The 16,879-nt window shown below is 59.7% G+C and overlaps 2 protein-coding genes across 6 annotated transcripts; one reads left to right on the forward strand and one right to left on the reverse strand.

The window, feature by feature from the left end:
- Window positions 1–15: 15 nt before the first annotated feature.
- Window positions 16–3,126, forward strand: EDF1 (endothelial differentiation related factor 1). Its single transcript, XM_023937922.2, has 5 exons — window positions 16–159; window positions 281–332; window positions 1,303–1,463; window positions 1,988–2,081; window positions 2,587–3,126. Exons 1-5 carry the CDS (start codon window positions 82–84, stop codon window positions 2,646–2,648), a joined length of 447 nt encoding a protein of 148 aa, XP_023793690.2. The 5' UTR covers window positions 16–81; the 3' UTR covers window positions 2,649–3,126.
- Window positions 3,127–4,169: 1,043 nt separating this feature from the next.
- On the reverse strand, window positions 4,170–16,868 carry MAMDC4 (MAM domain containing 4). Of its 5 annotated transcripts, XM_023938020.2 has the most exons (29): window positions 14,522–14,649; window positions 13,839–13,952; window positions 13,343–13,516; window positions 12,992–13,132; window positions 12,580–12,725; window positions 12,405–12,489; window positions 12,046–12,174; window positions 11,675–11,821; window positions 11,431–11,525; window positions 11,012–11,170; window positions 10,634–10,718; window positions 10,052–10,201; window positions 9,643–9,747; window positions 9,325–9,456; window positions 8,952–9,082; window positions 8,754–8,859; window positions 8,364–8,480; window positions 8,013–8,147; window positions 7,773–7,903; window positions 7,484–7,700; window positions 7,005–7,142; window positions 6,779–6,900; window positions 6,603–6,693; window positions 6,251–6,397; window positions 5,833–5,967; window positions 5,483–5,610; window positions 5,293–5,407; window positions 4,990–5,165; window positions 4,170–4,428 (listed from the first exon to the last, which is right to left on the reverse strand). In XM_023938020.2, the coding sequence occupies exons 1-29, from the start codon at window positions 14,565–14,567 to the stop codon at window positions 4,387–4,389; spliced, it is 3,639 nt and encodes a 1,212-aa protein (XP_023793788.2). In that variant the 5' UTR covers window positions 14,568–14,649; the 3' UTR covers window positions 4,170–4,386. The 5 variants fall into 5 exon arrangements, with proteins under 5 accessions (XP_023793788.2, XP_086714328.1, XP_086714327.1 ...); XM_086858202.1 differs by lacking the exons at window positions 13,839–13,952; window positions 14,522–14,649 and adding an exon at window positions 16,780–16,868; XM_086858201.1 differs by lacking the exon at window positions 12,046–12,174.
- Between the last annotated feature and the right edge of the window lie 11 nt (window positions 16,869–16,879).

Below are 16,879 nucleotides of genomic sequence, written 5' to 3' on the forward strand. Positions count from 1 at the left end.
CGGGAGCCGTTAGGCCACGCCCTCGGGGGCGGGCACTGGGCGGGGCCCGGCGGCGGGCGCGGCCCGGGCGGGGTCGGAGCGATGGCGGAGAGCGACTGGGACACGGTCACGGTGCTGCGCAAGAAGGGCCCGAGCGCCGCTCAGGCCAAGTCCAAGCAGGTCAACGGGGAGAGTGGTGGGGGCCGGGAGCGGGGCCGGGCCGCGAGCCTGGGCTTAGCGTGGTTGAGGCCACCGTTCCGACTAGCGCCGCGCTCACCGCGCACCTTCGCTCTTTCCCCAGGCGATCTTGGCGGCCCAGCGGCGCGGGGAGGACGTGGAGACCTCCAAGAAGTGTGGGTATCCCACGGGGGGGGTCCGGTCCGGTTTATGGGATGATAAGATGGGGACAGGGGGCAGCAGCGGCCGGCTGAGCTGACGAACCCGAGCTGGGCCGGAACGGCAGCCCCGGGAACCGCCGGGATGTCGCCCCTGGAGCTGCCCCTTCCCTTCTGGCTGCCCAGGGCAGAGCTCTGCCTGTTTCTGCAGAGATCTTGGAAGAGCTTTTATGATCACAAAACTTAAGCTCCCCGTTTTGGCAGCTTGTTTCTCTTGAGCGTTTGAATGGCTGCCAATCTTCTATGGCGCTGCTCTTTAAAAATTCCTTGTTTCCTCTCCGATATAAATTGCCGGGTTCTCTCGCTGTAGGGAGGCGATTCTGATGATTAGAAGTAAATAGATGATCCTTGAAGAAGATTAATCAGCTTTATTGGGACATCGAATGTTAGAGACTAATGTGAGAGAAAGGATTCAAACTAAGGCTTAAATACTGTATCTTACATGAGAGAAAACAATGTGTTTTTGAAGTTCAGTCTTTCAGCAAAGCTAAGTACAGCTAGACTTTACTTATGCAAGGTTTTAGAAAATTGTTTAAAAGCCAGTTACTTGTGCTGCCTCATCCCTGAGCAAGCACGATTCAGGTTCAAATACCCCTCTGTGCTGCGGCACAAACATGTCTGCAGCAAAGTTTGAGCGTTAAGACTTGCCCTGTCTGGAGTGAAGTTCGGGTGTGAGGTAGGGAAAGGGAAGGGCTTTGCATGGCTAGGTGTGCACAGAACTATGAACAGGCCTAAGGTTATGTTCCCTGATGGGCAGGATTTGGGTGAGATCAATGTTAATGTTGGTATGTTGAAATCCTGACAGCTCCCTGGGATCCTGGGCAGCTGAGGGCTTGGAAAAAGTCCTTTGATACTTTTTGGCACAGCTCTGAGCCTTATTTTGTTTGTCCTTGGTTGTTTTTTTTTTTGTTCTTGCTTCAAATGACAGGGGCAGCAGGCCAGAACAAACAACACTTCATTACAAAGAACACAGCCAAGCTTGACCGTGAAACAGAGGAGCTGCACCATGACAGAGTTTCCCTGGAGGTGGGCAAAGTGATCCAGCAGGGCCGGCAGAGCAAGGGCCTCACGCAGAAGGACCTGGCCACGGTGAGTGGAGCACCTGCAGGTGAGGGTGGGCACCTTTCCTGTTCCCTGGTGGGCAGCTGCAGTGGGATGGTGTCATGGGCTGGAAGTTTGGGGAATGCAGCATCTCTGGTGTCTGATGTCTTGGCAGCTTCAGTTGTCTGGGAAAACTTCTGAGGTTTGTCTGTGCAGCCCTTGAGCCCCAGGTTGGAGGCAGAGCTTGTCTGTGGCTGCTGAGCTGGTGGGAGGCTGCTCCCCACTTCCTCCCAGCAGCTCACACCAAGCCAAGAGGTTTGTACCATCTGGGCTTTCAGTGTTAGCAACTCCCTGCTGTATGAAGGAACAGCAATCCCTGGTGTGCCTACTCCTCCTGAAAAGGAGGGAGGTCACCAGCACTGGGACACTGCAGGGGGATGGTGGTGGAGTCAGCCTAGGAGCAACACTTTGTTATCTGTCCTGGCGTAATGAGGGGCCATTCCTTATCTGTGTGAGTCCTGAGGGGCTGCTGCTGATCCTTGGTGTGTTTAAGACTCATCCTCTCTTTTTAGAAAATCAATGAAAAACCACAAGTTATCGCTGACTACGAATCAGGACGAGCGATCCCCAATAACCAGGTCATGGGCAAGATCGAAAGAGCCATCGGTGAGTTAAGGGAGACTTCAGAAATACTGCCAGTGTTTGGAAGGGTAGTTTGGGGGAAGGTATTTGCCTTTTTCCTGTGAGGAACATTGCTGGCTGGAGTTTATCATGGGTGTGGTGCCATTAAGTCATGTTCTGATAAAACCTGGATCTGCTGACTGAACCAGAACTGGGAGCTCTTCATCTTTGTCGGCACCTTCATGCCTGTGCCTGTGCCCTGGGGACCATCCCTGTGTACTTGCCCCCAAAAGCTGTGAGAAGCTGAGACCCATGGAAGCCTGATTGCACTTGTGGAAGGATTTAGTGTTGGTTTTACTCTCCTGGGTTGGTTCAGATCCCATCTGATCAGTTTTTGTTTGAAGTTGGTCTAGAAACTAAAGTACGATTCTCTTGAACTCTTGTTTCCCTGCTCTCTTTCTGGATGTTTTCTTCCTTAAGGCTGAATTTGGTGGAAATATTGGTGAATGATTGAGTGCTGATGGTGGTGCTCTCCTTTGTCTTATTCCAGGCCTCAAACTGCGTGGAAAGGACATTGGAAAACCATTGGAGACTGGCCCCAAAGGGAAATGACAACAAAGCCTCGAAATCAGTTTGCTCAGACTGATCTGGTTCTCCTCAACCACTCTGCATATTGCCAAGCTGAACAAGAGGGTTTTAGACTTGCTTTGGGGGGAAATCTGCTGAATCTGTATCTGCTGTAAAAAGGCAACCTTAAAGAAGCAATTTTCCTGATGTTTGTTTTTCCTTGCTCCTTTTCAGAGATTGAGGATCTAAACCCCAAGAAAAAACCCAAACCCTGCCTCTGATTTGCCAGAAAACATGTGCGTTGTGGTGTTAGCAACATCTGATGTTAAGGCACTTAGGGTGGTGTGAAATGTGATGATTTAATGAAACAATTTGGGGGATGGGTGAGATATATTATATATAAATAATCTGGGAGAGTTGGGGCTTGATCAGAAATGATGACTCAGTCACTGTATCTCAATGAGTTGGTTTGTTCTTTGCAGCCTGTTTTAAGGAGATCTGTAATAAAGTTTGATACCCTTCAGTTGCCCAGAGGAGCTGCTGCATGTGACCAGCTGGTAGTAGATGTTGTGGCTGGGTGTGACTGGAACTGCACCACCTCTTCCTTCTGGGGTTGTAATTAAAGGGACAGCTGGGGTGCCCGGGCTGAGGGCCAGCACTGTCACAGCCTTCCTGGCTGTGTCACCTCTCCCTGTGTCGGGGATGGTTCAGCTTGGCCAGCAGCCGGGGGATGGAACCAGTGCTGTGGAGGTGAGGGGAGGCTGTGGGGAGCTGGAGAGCCAGGTGGGTGCAGAGACATCAGGTGAAGCCTGAGCCTTCCTTGCCCTTCCCCAGCTCTCAGCTGTATTGGGCCCTCATTTCTGCAAGCAGGACAGATCTGCTTGGCCTGACTGAGGCATCACCTAAGGGGGACCCAGCTGGGTGAGGGAGACAAGCTCTGGGCACAGTCTGGGAAAGTAGGATGTCCCTCCAGCTGGATATGGCGGCTGGGGGTAGCAGGATACTGGTGGGCTCCTCATGCAGGGGCTGAACTGGTCTGTGTGTGGGGCTGGGTTTGGAGTTCACAGCATTCAGGTGTGAAAGCAGGGGGTGAGGGAGGGGTCCTGGGCTCAGATGTGGTGGGTGCAAGGGTTGGGGTCCAGGCCCTGAACCCAGCCTGCACCTCAGGAACATTTTTGGGTTTCCTAGTGACATTTATAAAGTGCATTCACAAAGTGTGTGGGCAGCAGGTGGACACCAGATTTGGGAGCTGCCTGTTGCCCTCAGGGGTGCTGTGTGGTGCCCCCTTCTGCTCCCTGCTCTCCCACCCACCACTCACCCTCCCCAAAACCAGCACTGAGCTTCTTCCCTGTGGGGTCTCTGTGCCCTAGGAGCTCTTGTTCTTTGTCCTGGGCTTGGGAAGTGGCTCACACCCTCTGCAGCATGCACTGCTCTTCCCAGCTCTGGGGGCCAGCACCCCACACTTCACCCCCACTTCCCAAGGCTAGACCCCTGTTTGGATGAGGACAGCCACTGTGAGAACTCCCACTCCTGCCCCCTGCCAAAGCACGGGCACATTGCTGTGTCTTGGAAGCAGAAAGTTCATGTTACAAACAACAAAAACGCTTTTCCCGAACACTTGGAGGTAGTGATGCCAGGGGTGTGTCCCTGTGTGGGGCAGGCTCCCTGGGTCGCCAGCTCCCCGGTGCCGGGGGCAGAGAGCAGGCGACTGATGGAGCGTGGGTTCCTGTCGAGGGGTGGTCTGCCTGGGGGAGCAGGCAATTCCTGCTGCTGGCTGCTAATTTCAAGACTCATCCTCCTCCCTTGGAGATATAATAACCTTGTCCTGAAAAGAAAGGTGAGTGGGAATTGGTGACAAATGTGGGCTGTCTGCTGTGAAGCACCAGGATTGCTTCCAGGCTGCAGTGAGGACAATCTGTGTGCCAGCCTCCTGTGACCCTGGCAGAGGCACCAAACCCCCAGTGCACCCAAGGGGCTCCACGATTGTTGTTGGAGTCCATGCTGGGGTTGGTGACTGCTGCAGATCTTGTGCCACCAGATCTGTCCAAGGAACCTGTAGCTTAAGCAACCTTGCACTAATTTGAGTGCTGGCTGAGTGAAGATGAGCTGGGTTTGTCAGACCCCCTTCCCACAAGACTCTGGGGTGGGAGCACACTCAGCTCTTCTGGGAGCAGCTGCCTGGTGGCAGCAGCACTTTTAGGTCAGTCCTACAGCTCGGGGCACTTGTTTGTCAACAAGCAGATAAGAGGCAGAGCCCTTTGCACCTCCCTGTCGCGTTGGCGGAATGTGGGATCAGGGAGGATCTGCTGGCATTTGCTGAGCTTTTAGGAAAATGCTGTTTTGGCACAGCTGGGGTAACCAGGGCAGTCCTTCACCCTGTCCTTACATCTCGGAAGGTGATGTTGTCGAAGCCCTGGGGCCTGCTGCTCTCTGTCGGTGTCTTGCTCGCCAGCTCTCGCTGTTTCAGCCAGTACCAGCCCCCAAGAGCCACAAGCGCCACGATGACGAGGGCTAGGAGCAGACTGAGCACCACCTCTGTCACAAAACTGCCGGGGAGTTTCTCTGCAGGGGGAGGAAATGCTGTCAGGCTCGACCCACTGCCCAGAGAGCTGCCTCCAGCCTCAGCCCAGCACGCTGGGCAGCTCTGGGTTGACCTGTAAGAGCCAGAACTGCCCCCCCACCCCTGCACCTTCCACTGGACTCTCTGGGCTGGAATGGCAGCCCACCCTGGCGCTGTACACGATGTCATCCAGTGCCACTGTCCCCTCCATCGGCCACCTCCACGTGGTGATCTCAAAGCTGATCTGTGGGGGAAGGTGGGATCTGGGGGGCTGATGCACCCCCGGAGACACTCTGCACCCCAGGGTGGCCCCACTTACCTGGAACTCACTGGGGCTGTGCACGGGCACCACGGCGCCCTGCCAGCCCCGGCTGCGGTGCCCTGCCACGCTCCACACCGTGCGCTGCCCCGCGGCGCCCTGCAGCGTCACCCGCAGCTCCCCACTGCCTGCAAGGAGGGGACACAGGCATCTTGGGGTCACAGCTGCCCCGAGCCCACAAGAGCCACCCTCTACAGGGAAGGCAGCAGCCAGAGGGAATGGGCCATTGCCACCGCCCAGCTGGAGCTGAAGCAGAGTGTCCATGGTCTACAGGTGGGGATGACTGAGGCCCCCACTCCCATACGTGAGACCCAGGGACAGCATCTCCTCCCGGCCCCTGCAGTGCTCACAAAGGTGCTCTGGGATGTCCATGTGGTACCAGAAGCGCAGGCAGGAATCGGTGGCCATGGGCAGAGGTGGGCTCTCCAGCAGGGCACTGGTGCCCCCAGCACCCAGCACGCTGGTGTCAAAGTGCATGTAGTGACCTGGGTGGGCAGGGACAGAGTGCAGGGTGTCACTCAGTTCTGCACCCATTTGTCCCACCCTGCTTGTCCCACTCTTCCCCAGAGCGATGCCCGGAGAATGGCACAAACCAGCCCTGCACCTCACTGCCCTTGGGGCTGAGCTGCCCCTCCCAGGTGAAAAGGGGACAGGGATGCTGTGGAGCCAGGCCTCACAGGGTGTACTGGACTGACTCCATCCATCCCCAGCTCCTCTTCCTCACTCTGGCCATGCCAGGGTGCCGAGGCAGGGATGGGTGTTTCCTACCATTCCTTTTGCCCAGGGTGTGATCCTGCTCAGGGCCAGGGTACTTGGCCAGGGTGATCCCATTCTTCCAGCCCCAGGCAAAGCTGTGCAAGCGGGGGTTGGAGGGGCTGCTCCAGCCACAAGTGTCCTGCTCGAAGTCACAGGATGCTGAGAGGAAAGCAGCGCTGTGAGACACCCAGTGCTGCCTGGCTGGAGATGGGGCACCTGGGTGGTACACACTTCCCCCAGCTTTGGGCCAGGCCAGGCGCAGGGCAGGAACAGGTCTGTCCCCATCCCCGTGGCTTACATGCCCCCACAGGATGTCCCATCCTCCCCCTCTGATCCACAGTGCCCCTGTGGGGTGGGGTCTCACCTAGTTCAGGGCAGGCTCCATCCGACACATGCAGGTCGTCCAGTGCAATGTATCCGTGGTCACCCCCAGCTCCCACTGCCTCAAACACCACCTGGGCAGGGTGACATGCTGAGGCTGGCAGCCTCCAAACACCCCTCATCACCTCACGCTGCCCCCAGCACCCTGCCTTGTCTCACCTGCCAGTCGCCATCGGGCTGGACAGTGATGTGGCTGCGGTGCCAGTTGTCCCCTTCCATGGTGCTAATGCTCAGAACCTTCCTCCTCGCCCTGCTCTGCTGCACATACACCCCGAGGGAGCCTACCCAGGGCACCCAACATGGAGGAGGGGTCCAGGGCTGTGCCACATGGGGCCCCCACCCACCTGGAGGTGCCCCCAGGGGTCTCAAGGCAGGTGGTGCTCACCTGGGGTCCCAGTGCTCAGCTGGTACCAGAAGGCCAGGCACTGGGCAGACGTGGAGGGCTGGTAGGGCTGGGAGGTGAGGGTAGCCACGTGCCCTGCAGGCAGGAAGACCCTGCCCATGTTCACCACCATGTAATGGCCTGGAGGAGAGATGCCTCTGTGCTGTGACCCCTGCCCAGCCCTGCTGGGGAGCACCAGGGGACAACTGGGGCTGGGTTTTCCCCCCAGGTCAAGGAGTCTCCCCAGATTGGGAATCTTCCCAGGATTAGGGAGCCCTGGGGCTGGGAGACTGCATTTGGGGAGCTCCAGGGTTGGGAAGCCATGTGCAGTATTGCCTTCTGCTCATCCTAGGGAGGGCAGGGCAGGCATGACACAGGGAGAGCAGGCAGGGCTGGTGTGGGGTACAGGCAGGACACTCAGAGCAGGCAGGGGGGGACACTCAGTGCAGCAGGGAAGCAACAGAGCTGCCACAATCCCGTACCTGTGGCAGTGCCGGTGGTGTGGTCAGCCACAGGGCCAGCGGTGGTGCCAGTGCTGTTGCTCTGTCGCTGCCAGGTGCCCTCTCCACTGGCTGCCAGCCCACAGCCCTCGGCCTCGAAGGAGCAGGAGAGCTCGGCCCCACAGGGCCCCGCTGTCTGTGCAATGTCATCCAGCCCCACGTCCCCCAGGAAACCATCATGCAGCACCTCGAAAGCCACCTGCCCCCAGGCAGCGGTGTCAGACACGCTGTGCCTTGCTGGTCCCAGGGACATGGGGGGCCTGGTCCTCACCTGGTACCGCTGCTGGCCCGTGGCAGGCAGTGTTGCCCATGCCCGGTGCCAGATGCTGCCCTGGGTTCCTCGGCGGGTCCACAGCACCACCTCCTCCCCTCCCTCTGGCCACAGCTTAAGGTTCAGGGTACCTGGGCAGAGGGTGGTGTAGGGGCAGCCATCCCACAGCCCTTGAGGACCCCACTGTCCTCAGAGTGGAGCTGGCTGGGCAGCCTTGGGAGGATGCCATGGGGGACACACCAATTTGTGGGCCAGCCAGGCGATACCAGAAGGAGAGACAGCGTGGGGCAGTGGCTGGCTCCTGGAGGGAGGTGAGGAGCTGGGCCCGCTGCCCGTGGCTCCATGGCACAGAGGGGTCCACGGACAAGAAGTAGCCTGAATGTTTGGGATAGCCAGGATGGAGGGATCATGATGTGAGTGCTCCACATCACCCACAGCCCAGATCTGGGGTGCTCCCAGCTGCCCTAGGTGAGCTTACTCCGTAGGCATGGGGCTGCTGGGAGTGCACAGGGCATGTCATGGCCATGGGGATTGAAGGCCGTGGGATGCCCTGGGCTCCTGGGTTCCCCCAAAGAGCAACCAGCCCCTTACCTGAGCCAGTGGTGTGGTCAGAGCCCTGTCCCTGCTCCATGCTGTGGACCCATTTGAAGTCACTGGACAGATCCTGGTACCAGCCACACATGCCCCTCTCAAAGTTGCAGGACAGCTCTGGCCAGAGAGAGGTGACAGTGTGGAGGTGGAAAGGGGTAAGGCATCACAAAAGCAAATGGGTCCCCCAAACACCCCTTTTCCCCTGCTTCCCTGCCCCACTCCCCAGTTTTACCCTACACAGGGGTCCAAAGCCAAGGCAGGATATGTGCTTGGCCCTGGCTCTTGGCCTTCTGCACCGTGGTCCTGCTCTTGGACAGAGTGACAGCCACCAGGCAGCCCCCATGGAAAGGGTCTGGGGTTACCCTCCTGCCCACACACCCCTGGCTGTACCTGCAGCTGTGGGTGACACCACATCGGGGTAGCACTGCTCAAATGTCACGTTGTCAACACCGACACTCGCTGAGCTCTGGAGATCCACTAGTGCCAGCAGCTCGACCTGGGGGCATCAGCCATGAGCCCAGGGTGCCTGGCAGCACTGGCACTTGCCACTGAAAGCCCCCCAGGTTGGTCCCTGTGCATCCAGAACACCTGGAAGGGCCGGCTTCTCTCTCCCAGTGGGACACGGACATGACCCCCAGTTGTGCTGCCACGACCTTGTGCCTGCCAGGCCAGCTGGGTGGTGCCAGTGGTGTGATCTGTGACACTGATGGCGAGGAAGCCTGGAACAAGAGGTGGTGCAGAGGCTGTGGGTACCCAAAACCCCTGGCCACCCTGTGGGAGCCCTCCATGGCACCAGCCCGTGGTCACAGGGTGCAGGGACACAGACAGGGACATGGACACCCCAGCTCCAGGATGATGTGATGGGGCAAAGCAGGGTTGGCAGAGGCAGCAAAGGCAGGTGGGTATGGGAGGTCTGGGGGCAGGAAGCAGGCAGGGCACTCTGGGGGTGGGCAGAAGTTACCTTGGGGATCACTGTAGATGTAGTAGCTCATCTCCATGGTGCAGGCAGGGCCAGAGGGGCCCAGCAGAGGCGATCGTGCCTTTGCAGGACCCACCATCTGTCCTTCTCCTGTCTGGAGGGCCAGGAAAGTCCCTGGGCACAGAAACACTCTGTGAGGTGAGGTCTGGGGTCTCACATCACTGGTAGCACCCCCAGCCTAGCATCCTGCCTGCCCATCATCCCCATTGTGCTGTGGCAGCCACTGCAGGGCCCTGCTCGGGGGGCTCCCGTGGTGCTGAGCACTGAAGAGCATTGTCTGGGTGGTGAGAACAGCCTCACCTGTGAGGAAGATGTCAGATTCAGGGACCTTCTGCAGACCCCAGCGCAGCCGCCCCACGCTGATGTCATGCCAGCCTCCAGTCCCTGACTCGAAAGTTGTTGTCCCTGCAAAGTCAAAGAATTCCAGAATCCCAGACTGGTTTGGGTTGGAAGGAGCTTGAAGTTCATCTCATTCCATTCCTCTGCCATGGGTAGGGACACCCTCCACTATCCCAGGGTACTCCAAACCCTGTCCAGTCAGCCTTGGACACTTCCAGGGATCCAGGGGCAGCCACAGCTGCTCTGGGCAACCCAAAACTCCAGGCTCAGTCTTCCCAGGCCACTGTTCTCCCAGGACACTCATGTGCCAAGGGTGTCTGGTCCCCTGCACTGCCGGGGCACTGGTGTGGGTGCCTGCCTTGGCTCTCACCACAGAGCTTCTCGTCGGAGCCATCAGCGCACGTGGCAGCGAAGTCGCAGGCCAGCTCTGCGGCAATGCAGTCCCCATTGTCACAGGCCACCTCATCTGCTGCGCAGGAGCTGGCATCTGCCTGGCGTGGCAGCATGACCAGAGGCTTCTCTGATGGTGAAACACCCCAGGATGGAGAGCAGTGGTGAAAGGGCCCAGCAACAGCATCAATGTCAGACCTTCACACCGCTGTCCCTTGTCCCCAAGCATCTCCCTGGCTCTCCATTTCCCCCATCCCATCCCATCCCATCCCATCCCATCCCATCCCATCCCATCCCAGTTCCCACCAGCTGAAGGGGACCCAGGGCCTAGTAAGAGCTGCTTGTGTGACACATTGTGACACAGAGAGTGTCATGGCGACAGGATAAAGATACCAGCACCCCAGGGCAAATGTTTGCTGTGCTGCAGCCAGGATGGTCCCTGTGATGAGCAGAGGGACAGGCAGACCATGCTGGGGGTCCTTTAGGCACAGTGCCATGGGCACAAGACACCTGGGACAGCTGCCCACTGGAGCAGGGTGAGGGACACTGCCCACCAGCTCACCCTGCTCCTTCACACAGCCCTGAGACAGGATCAGGTCATCGATGGCCACGGTTCCCCCACGGCCAGCCACCCCCTCAATCAGCACCTGCAGGGAAGCACCATGTCAGCAACATCAGCGAGGGGTCCTGCACAATATGAGGGGGATTAGGGCGACACCAGGGAACCATGGGATGGGGGGAGCCAGAACCTGTCACAGACTGACACATGTTCTCCCCAGGAAGGGACTCAGTGGGAGCAGGGCGATGCTGTGGCTGACAGGGGGGCACAGCATGGGCTGGCATGGCCACGGTGGGCTTGGGGGTGGTGCTGCCCCTGTACACAGCTGTGGTCCCCGACCCCAGGGTCAGCCCAGCTCCCCCCAGCACAGCACCAGCCCACCTTGAAGGGATCTGTCACGTTAAAATCCACTCTCTCCCGGACCCAGCAGCTGCCCAGGTCTCCTGTTCTTTCCCTCATCAGATGCTTGGTAGAGTTGGTCACGTAGAAGATGCTGAGGTTGCTGGTGTCTGAGCCATGGAGGTGGCAGTACAGCACAAGCTGGGGATGGGGAGGAGGATGAACCCTCAGGGCAGGGGCACAGAGCCCCCTGCATCCCACAGAGGGGCTGTAAGGTACCCCAGAGCTCCCAGTGGGCGTCAGAGATGTCACCTAACCAGCCTCAGAAACCTGATGCCCATCCTCAGCGAGGGCCAACCACAGCCCCAGCCCTACATGAGGGTACCCAGAGCTGGGAACCCCATCTCCCATCAGCACTATGCCCACATAAGCTGAGACATGAGGTCCCAGCTGTGACTCACAGAACAGGAGTTGGTGGCTTGGAAAGTGGGGCTGCTGAGCTGAGCTGTGCCACCACCCCGTGCAGTGAGGCCGCTGCCCACATGGAGGAAAAAACCTGCAGGAGATGCTGGGGCTGAGTGGAGCCAGGCAGACGTGTGGGCGCAGGACGCCGCTGTCCTGGCACAGCCTTGAGCAGAGCCCAGGCATGTGTCACCTCAGGGCACATCCACGTGCAGTGGGGCTCCGCTGGTGCCCACCACGTACCATCCCTGCTGCTGTTGCTGTGGTCCCGAGTGGGAATGCCATAGGAGGTGCCCAGGTCCAGGCTCGTGTTCCTGCCCCACGCTGGTGACCCGGCTGCTGCCTCCCAGCCACAGAGATCGCGGTCAAAGGAGCAGCGGGTGAAGTTCTCTGTGAGAAAGGACAGCAGTGACCCAAAGACCGGGGTCGCAGCCCTCCCTTGGGCAGGTAGGTCCCTGCAATGGGGCTGGGCTGATGCCACCCCTCTGCAAACCCTCGGGGTCATTTTGCCCTCTGGCGTGGGGCAGAACTGCCAGCCCAGAGCTCAGCTTTGCCCCAGCAAGGCAGACCCTCAGCCCATCCGCAGGACTCGTCCCGGGGCCACGGGTGCTCACTGCACTGCGCCGCGGCCTCGTCCGAGCCGTCCCCGCAGTCGTCGGTGCCGTCGCAGAACCGGCGCTGTGGCAGGCAGGAGCCGCGGGGGCAGCGGCTCTCCTGGGCCCCGCAGACCTGCTGCCCGACCCCTGCCGCGGGGGGACACGCGTCAGACAGCGGCTGGTCCCACGGGGACCAGAGCGCTCCCACACCGCTCCCTGGGGTGGCTCAAGGAACGGGTTTTCACTGCCCGCCTCATGCTCTGGCCAGGGCACAGTGCCCCAAGACATAGCGAGCAATGGGAGAGTTCCCCCGGGCTTTGCACCCCACCCAGTTCCCCCAAGATCCCAGTTCACGTCCCAGCAGATGTGGGACTCACCTGGTAAGCCACAGTTCCTGAACATGATGTCATCGAGTGCCACCTGTGCCCCGCAGGTGGGTGGTTGTGTCAGGGAGAAGATGAGCTGTGGTGGGAGGATGGGGATGGCATCAGCTGGGTCTCAGAACATCACTCAGCTCCTCTGGTCCCAGCCTGGGTACCAACACTGTCTGACCTGGAACCGCTCCGTGATCCGGCCGGGGTAGGCAACCAGCTGGTGCCAGCCCTCACTGCAGTGCCTGGGGCTCTGCCACAGCCCCACCACCTCGTCCTTGTGTGCCACAGCCAGGCGCAGCACCGGCTGCTCTGTCTGGTTCTGCCCTGAGGGAAGCCCCGAAAATGCCCTTGGTATGGGGCATCCTGGGGTGTCCAAAGGAACAAACGGAGCCTCACCAGCTCTGGGGGCCAGAGCTGGGACCCCCAGGTCCCACCAGCTCTGTGTGTGGAGCGTGGAAGAGACAAACAGGATGGAAAGGACTCATCTCAAGGTACTGGTGGCTCGGTCCCTGCCACAGGGGCAGATGGCCCCATCCCTCCCCGCTGCCCCCCATCCTCACTGCCCGGTAGCTGATGCTGCCTGTGCCCACCTTGGGTGTGCTCACAGCTCCCTGAGAGGTGATACCAGGCTCTGATCTCACATGTGGCAGCTGCTTCCCGCATCTCTGGTGACCTGAGCCAGGCTGTGGCCGTGGTCTTTGTTGGGGGGGACATGGTCATCAAGAACCAACCTGGGGAGGGCAGAAAGCAGAGTGGGGGCTGCAGCCCCATGGGGTGGCACCAGAGCTGTGCCAGCACTACTCCTGCCCCTCCATGTGTCTGCTCTGTCCCCTGCACCTACAAGGATGGAGGATTTGCTCCCCCAAGTCCAGGGCACCCATAGCCCAGTGGAGTGGTGCTGTGGGTGCCCAGAGGCTGCTCACCAAGCAGCTCCCACTTACCCAGGTCAGTGCCCATGGTGTGGTCTGAATGAGGCCCCACACCCCACATGGCCAGGCTGGCCCGGCCTCGCACCCATCCATACGTCGAGGTGCTCACGTCCTGCCAGCCACAGTCACTGTCCTCAAAGTCACAGGTGAAGGGGGTGCCCAGCACTGCTGAGCCCCGTAAGTACCCTGAGGGTAGGCAGATGGGGGGGGTCAAGGCAGGTTTGAGGCCACCCTGGGGACCTGTGCCCACCCCAGGGAACTGCACCCACCCTGGGGGGCTGCACCCACCTGACAGACTCACCTGCACCCAGGCGACTGGTGTTCACCCTGGACACCTGCACAAAGGACCTGCCCCTAACCCCTAGATCTGCACCCACCTTAGTGCCCATCTTGAGGGACCCTGCACCCGTCCTGGGCACCCACAACACTCCCCACTACACAGCCTGCTCTCACCCCAGGAGCAGGGACTGAGGGTGGGACTGGGGGCCTGGGGGGTCTGGGCACCCACCACACTGGTTCTCATCCGAGCAGTCACTGCAGTCACAGACAAAGTTGCAGAGCTGCTCAGCCACGCTGTTGCAGCTGTTGAGGACAACGGACCCACTGGGGAGGACGGCTCTGGCTATGGGAGAGACAACAGGGCGGAACACGCTGCAAGGAACCAGGCAGGGTGCACAGCAGGTGACGGAGGGCACGCGTGACCTGCATGTGACATTTGCCTGGGGATCTCGGTCTGGGACCCTGCCGGGGCAGGAACTGAGCTCCCAGTAGCATCTTTCCCTGGACAACCCCCCCGACTCTGTCACGGCACCCTACATCCCTCCCGCTGCCACCTCCCACCGTCAGCCTCGGGGTGCCAGAGCCTGCCGGGGCACTGACTCTGCTATATCGCACCCGTGCTTCGAGTCCCAGCCCCCTTTTGGGAAGAAACAGAAAAATCTGGGCATTTTCTGGGCCACGCTGAACAAAAGCCATTGGTGATCCCCAGCCCGGTGCTGGGGGCTCCAGCACCAGCTCGCCCTGAGAACCCCGGGCTGACTTCACCAGCAGAACCCAGTGGGCTGCACCTGCCCCGGCCCCCAGTGCTGGGGCAAACTGCTGGGGAGCAGCAGAGCACAGCAGCCAGCACGGGGGCCCCTTCCCCTTCCCCTCCAGAGACACAACTCCCCCGTCCCTGTCGGCAGAGCTCACCCAGCAGCACCAGGAGGGCCAGCATCGCCTGCCTGCCTGCAGCCATCCCGGCCACCGCGACGGTAAAACGGAGCTGCGAGAGGCCACACCGTCAGCCCCGGGCTGGAATGTGCTCCCCAGGACCTGCCTGCCTTGGACTTCAGCCCCGCTGTTATCGCTTTCCTGGCCGGGCAGCGGGTTTATGGCGAGGCTGGGACAGCGCAGTGCAACCCTGTCAGCAGCACCACCGGCACCACAACAGGGGCTGGAGCCAGGTGCCCCAGGGAGACCTTTGACTTTTCCCCGCTGAACAGCTCTTCTTCAGCTCGCTTTCCACCCAGAAGAAGACGCTGGCTGCAACTCTGACTGGGACGGGGCACAGCCCACTGGAACGTGCCGGCTTGGTGAGGGATGAGGACACTTTCTGCTGAGCCAGGGATGCTGCCAGCCCTGTGGGGAGAGCTGGCACCTCTGGCAGGGACTTCAGGGCTCTGCCAGTCCCTGTGCATGAAGAGAGTGGGGGAGACTTTGGGTGCAGGTTTGGCAGTGGGCTGCACTCTGGCCAGAGAGAACAGCTGAGCTGGGAGTCACAAATATCTCCAGCATTCCATCTTACCCTGCCCCCTGGCAGTGGGAAGCTATTCCCTTTTGTCTTGCCCTAAGCTCTTGTCCAACATCCCTCTCTAGCTCTCCCGGAGCCCCTTTAGGCACTGGAAGGGGCTCTAAGGTCTCCCTGGAGCCTGGGGATCCTAAGATGCCATCGGGAGGAACCAGTCCTCACCCTGCCTGCTCTGCTCCAGCTGGCAGGAGCATCTCAGCACCCAGATCAGGACTTCCAATGGGCGAAGGGACACAGCTCCAGGGCCACAACCAGGTCATTCCTGGGCAGAACATTCCCAGCAGCACCCCAGAAAGGGCTGATGAGACTGAAAGTACAGCTTGTCAGCTAGAGCCCCACAGATCACTATCAGTGTTGCTTGGCGATGGCAACCACTAACCCCACTGGTTTCCTCAGCTGGGCAAGGGAAGCAGGGACTGCTACACCACAGGACCCCTCTCACCTCTGCTGCCACAGCCTCTGTGCCCTGAGAGGGGCCCCACTGAGCAGATCCTCCCACTGAGCTGACAGCTCTGGAAGGCAGATTGCAGCAGGATTGCATCAGGGGCAGTTTTAACACAGGCTGAGCTCCTTCTCCCAGCACCAGCCAGGCCCAGTGGGGACCAGCAGCCCCACATCCCCCAGCCCAGGCATGCTGAAGAGCAGGAACCCTGCCCGAGAACCTGGCAGCACCAAGCTGGCCACAGGCCAGTGCCACGGCCTCCTGGGTGCCATGGGCAGAGCCTCTCTCACAGATCTGACCCCTCCCCTTTGCACTGGAGATGCTGGTGGCCCCAGTATGAGACGTGGGCATACTGGAGCAGATCGAGCCAGGGGCAGTGATGATGATTGCAGGACAGTACAGAATGGAAGGCACAAGGGGAGGTCACCCCATCCTACCCCTCTACTCCACAAGAGTACTACTACACATCCTTGAGGATGTGTTCAGATATGTTTTGAGTATCTCCACAGGAGATTCTCTGATGATGATGATGGGACTGGACTTCCAACAAGGAGAGGCTCAGCTGGACGTGCCCAGCTTGGAGAAGGTATAAGGGGATGTCACCCAGGTAAGCCCTGGCAGGAGGGCACAGGGACACAGGCACAGGCTGAGCTGATCCTGCATGGCTCTGGGTGCACAGGAAGCAGCCCACATCCCTGAAGGCATAAGGACGAGGCAGTAGAGCAGGATCATGGCCAGGCAGCAGCTTGGAGCACACAGGGTCAGAGTCAGACAATGAAATGGGGCTGGAACTGAGATGGGAAGTTCCTCCAGCCCCAGCCCCACATGGGACAGCGATTGAACCAACCCAGCCTCCACATCTCCCTGGAGCTCTCCAGCCACTGAAGCCTCCAGCAGCTTTTCCCAGTCCCCCCCATCACTTCTTACTGGAAACACAAGCAAGGGAGAATTCCTGGGAAATTCTGAGGGACAAGAGCTGGTCCCGAGGGATGAAGGCAGGGAGGATGCTCTTCCTCCAGGTGTGGAATGGGCATGTGCTTCCCAACCATGTTGCCAGGCAGCTCAGTTCCCTCCCCACAGGAGATGGGGCTGGTCTTCCCCCAGGTCTACCCTGCCTTTCCCTCCCCCAGGTGTGGGCACTGCTTTCCTCTCCCTCTTCTCAGCCCTTTCCAAGGCAAATCCTGATACACCTCTTGCTGTTCCCACCCCAGACTGTACCTGCTCCCATGCCAGGCCCCCCTCAAGGGGCAGAAAACGTGGGGGGTCCCTTCCACTTTCAACAGGCAGTCCCAGAGCTGGGAAGGAGCAGCCGAGCCAT

The sequence above is a fragment of the Cyanistes caeruleus genome, chromosome 20, assembly GCF_971803275.1.
Source record: "Cyanistes caeruleus chromosome 20, bCyaCae1.hap1.1, whole genome shotgun sequence".
Classification (NCBI taxonomy): Eukaryota; Metazoa; Chordata; class Aves; order Passeriformes; family Paridae; genus Cyanistes; species Cyanistes caeruleus.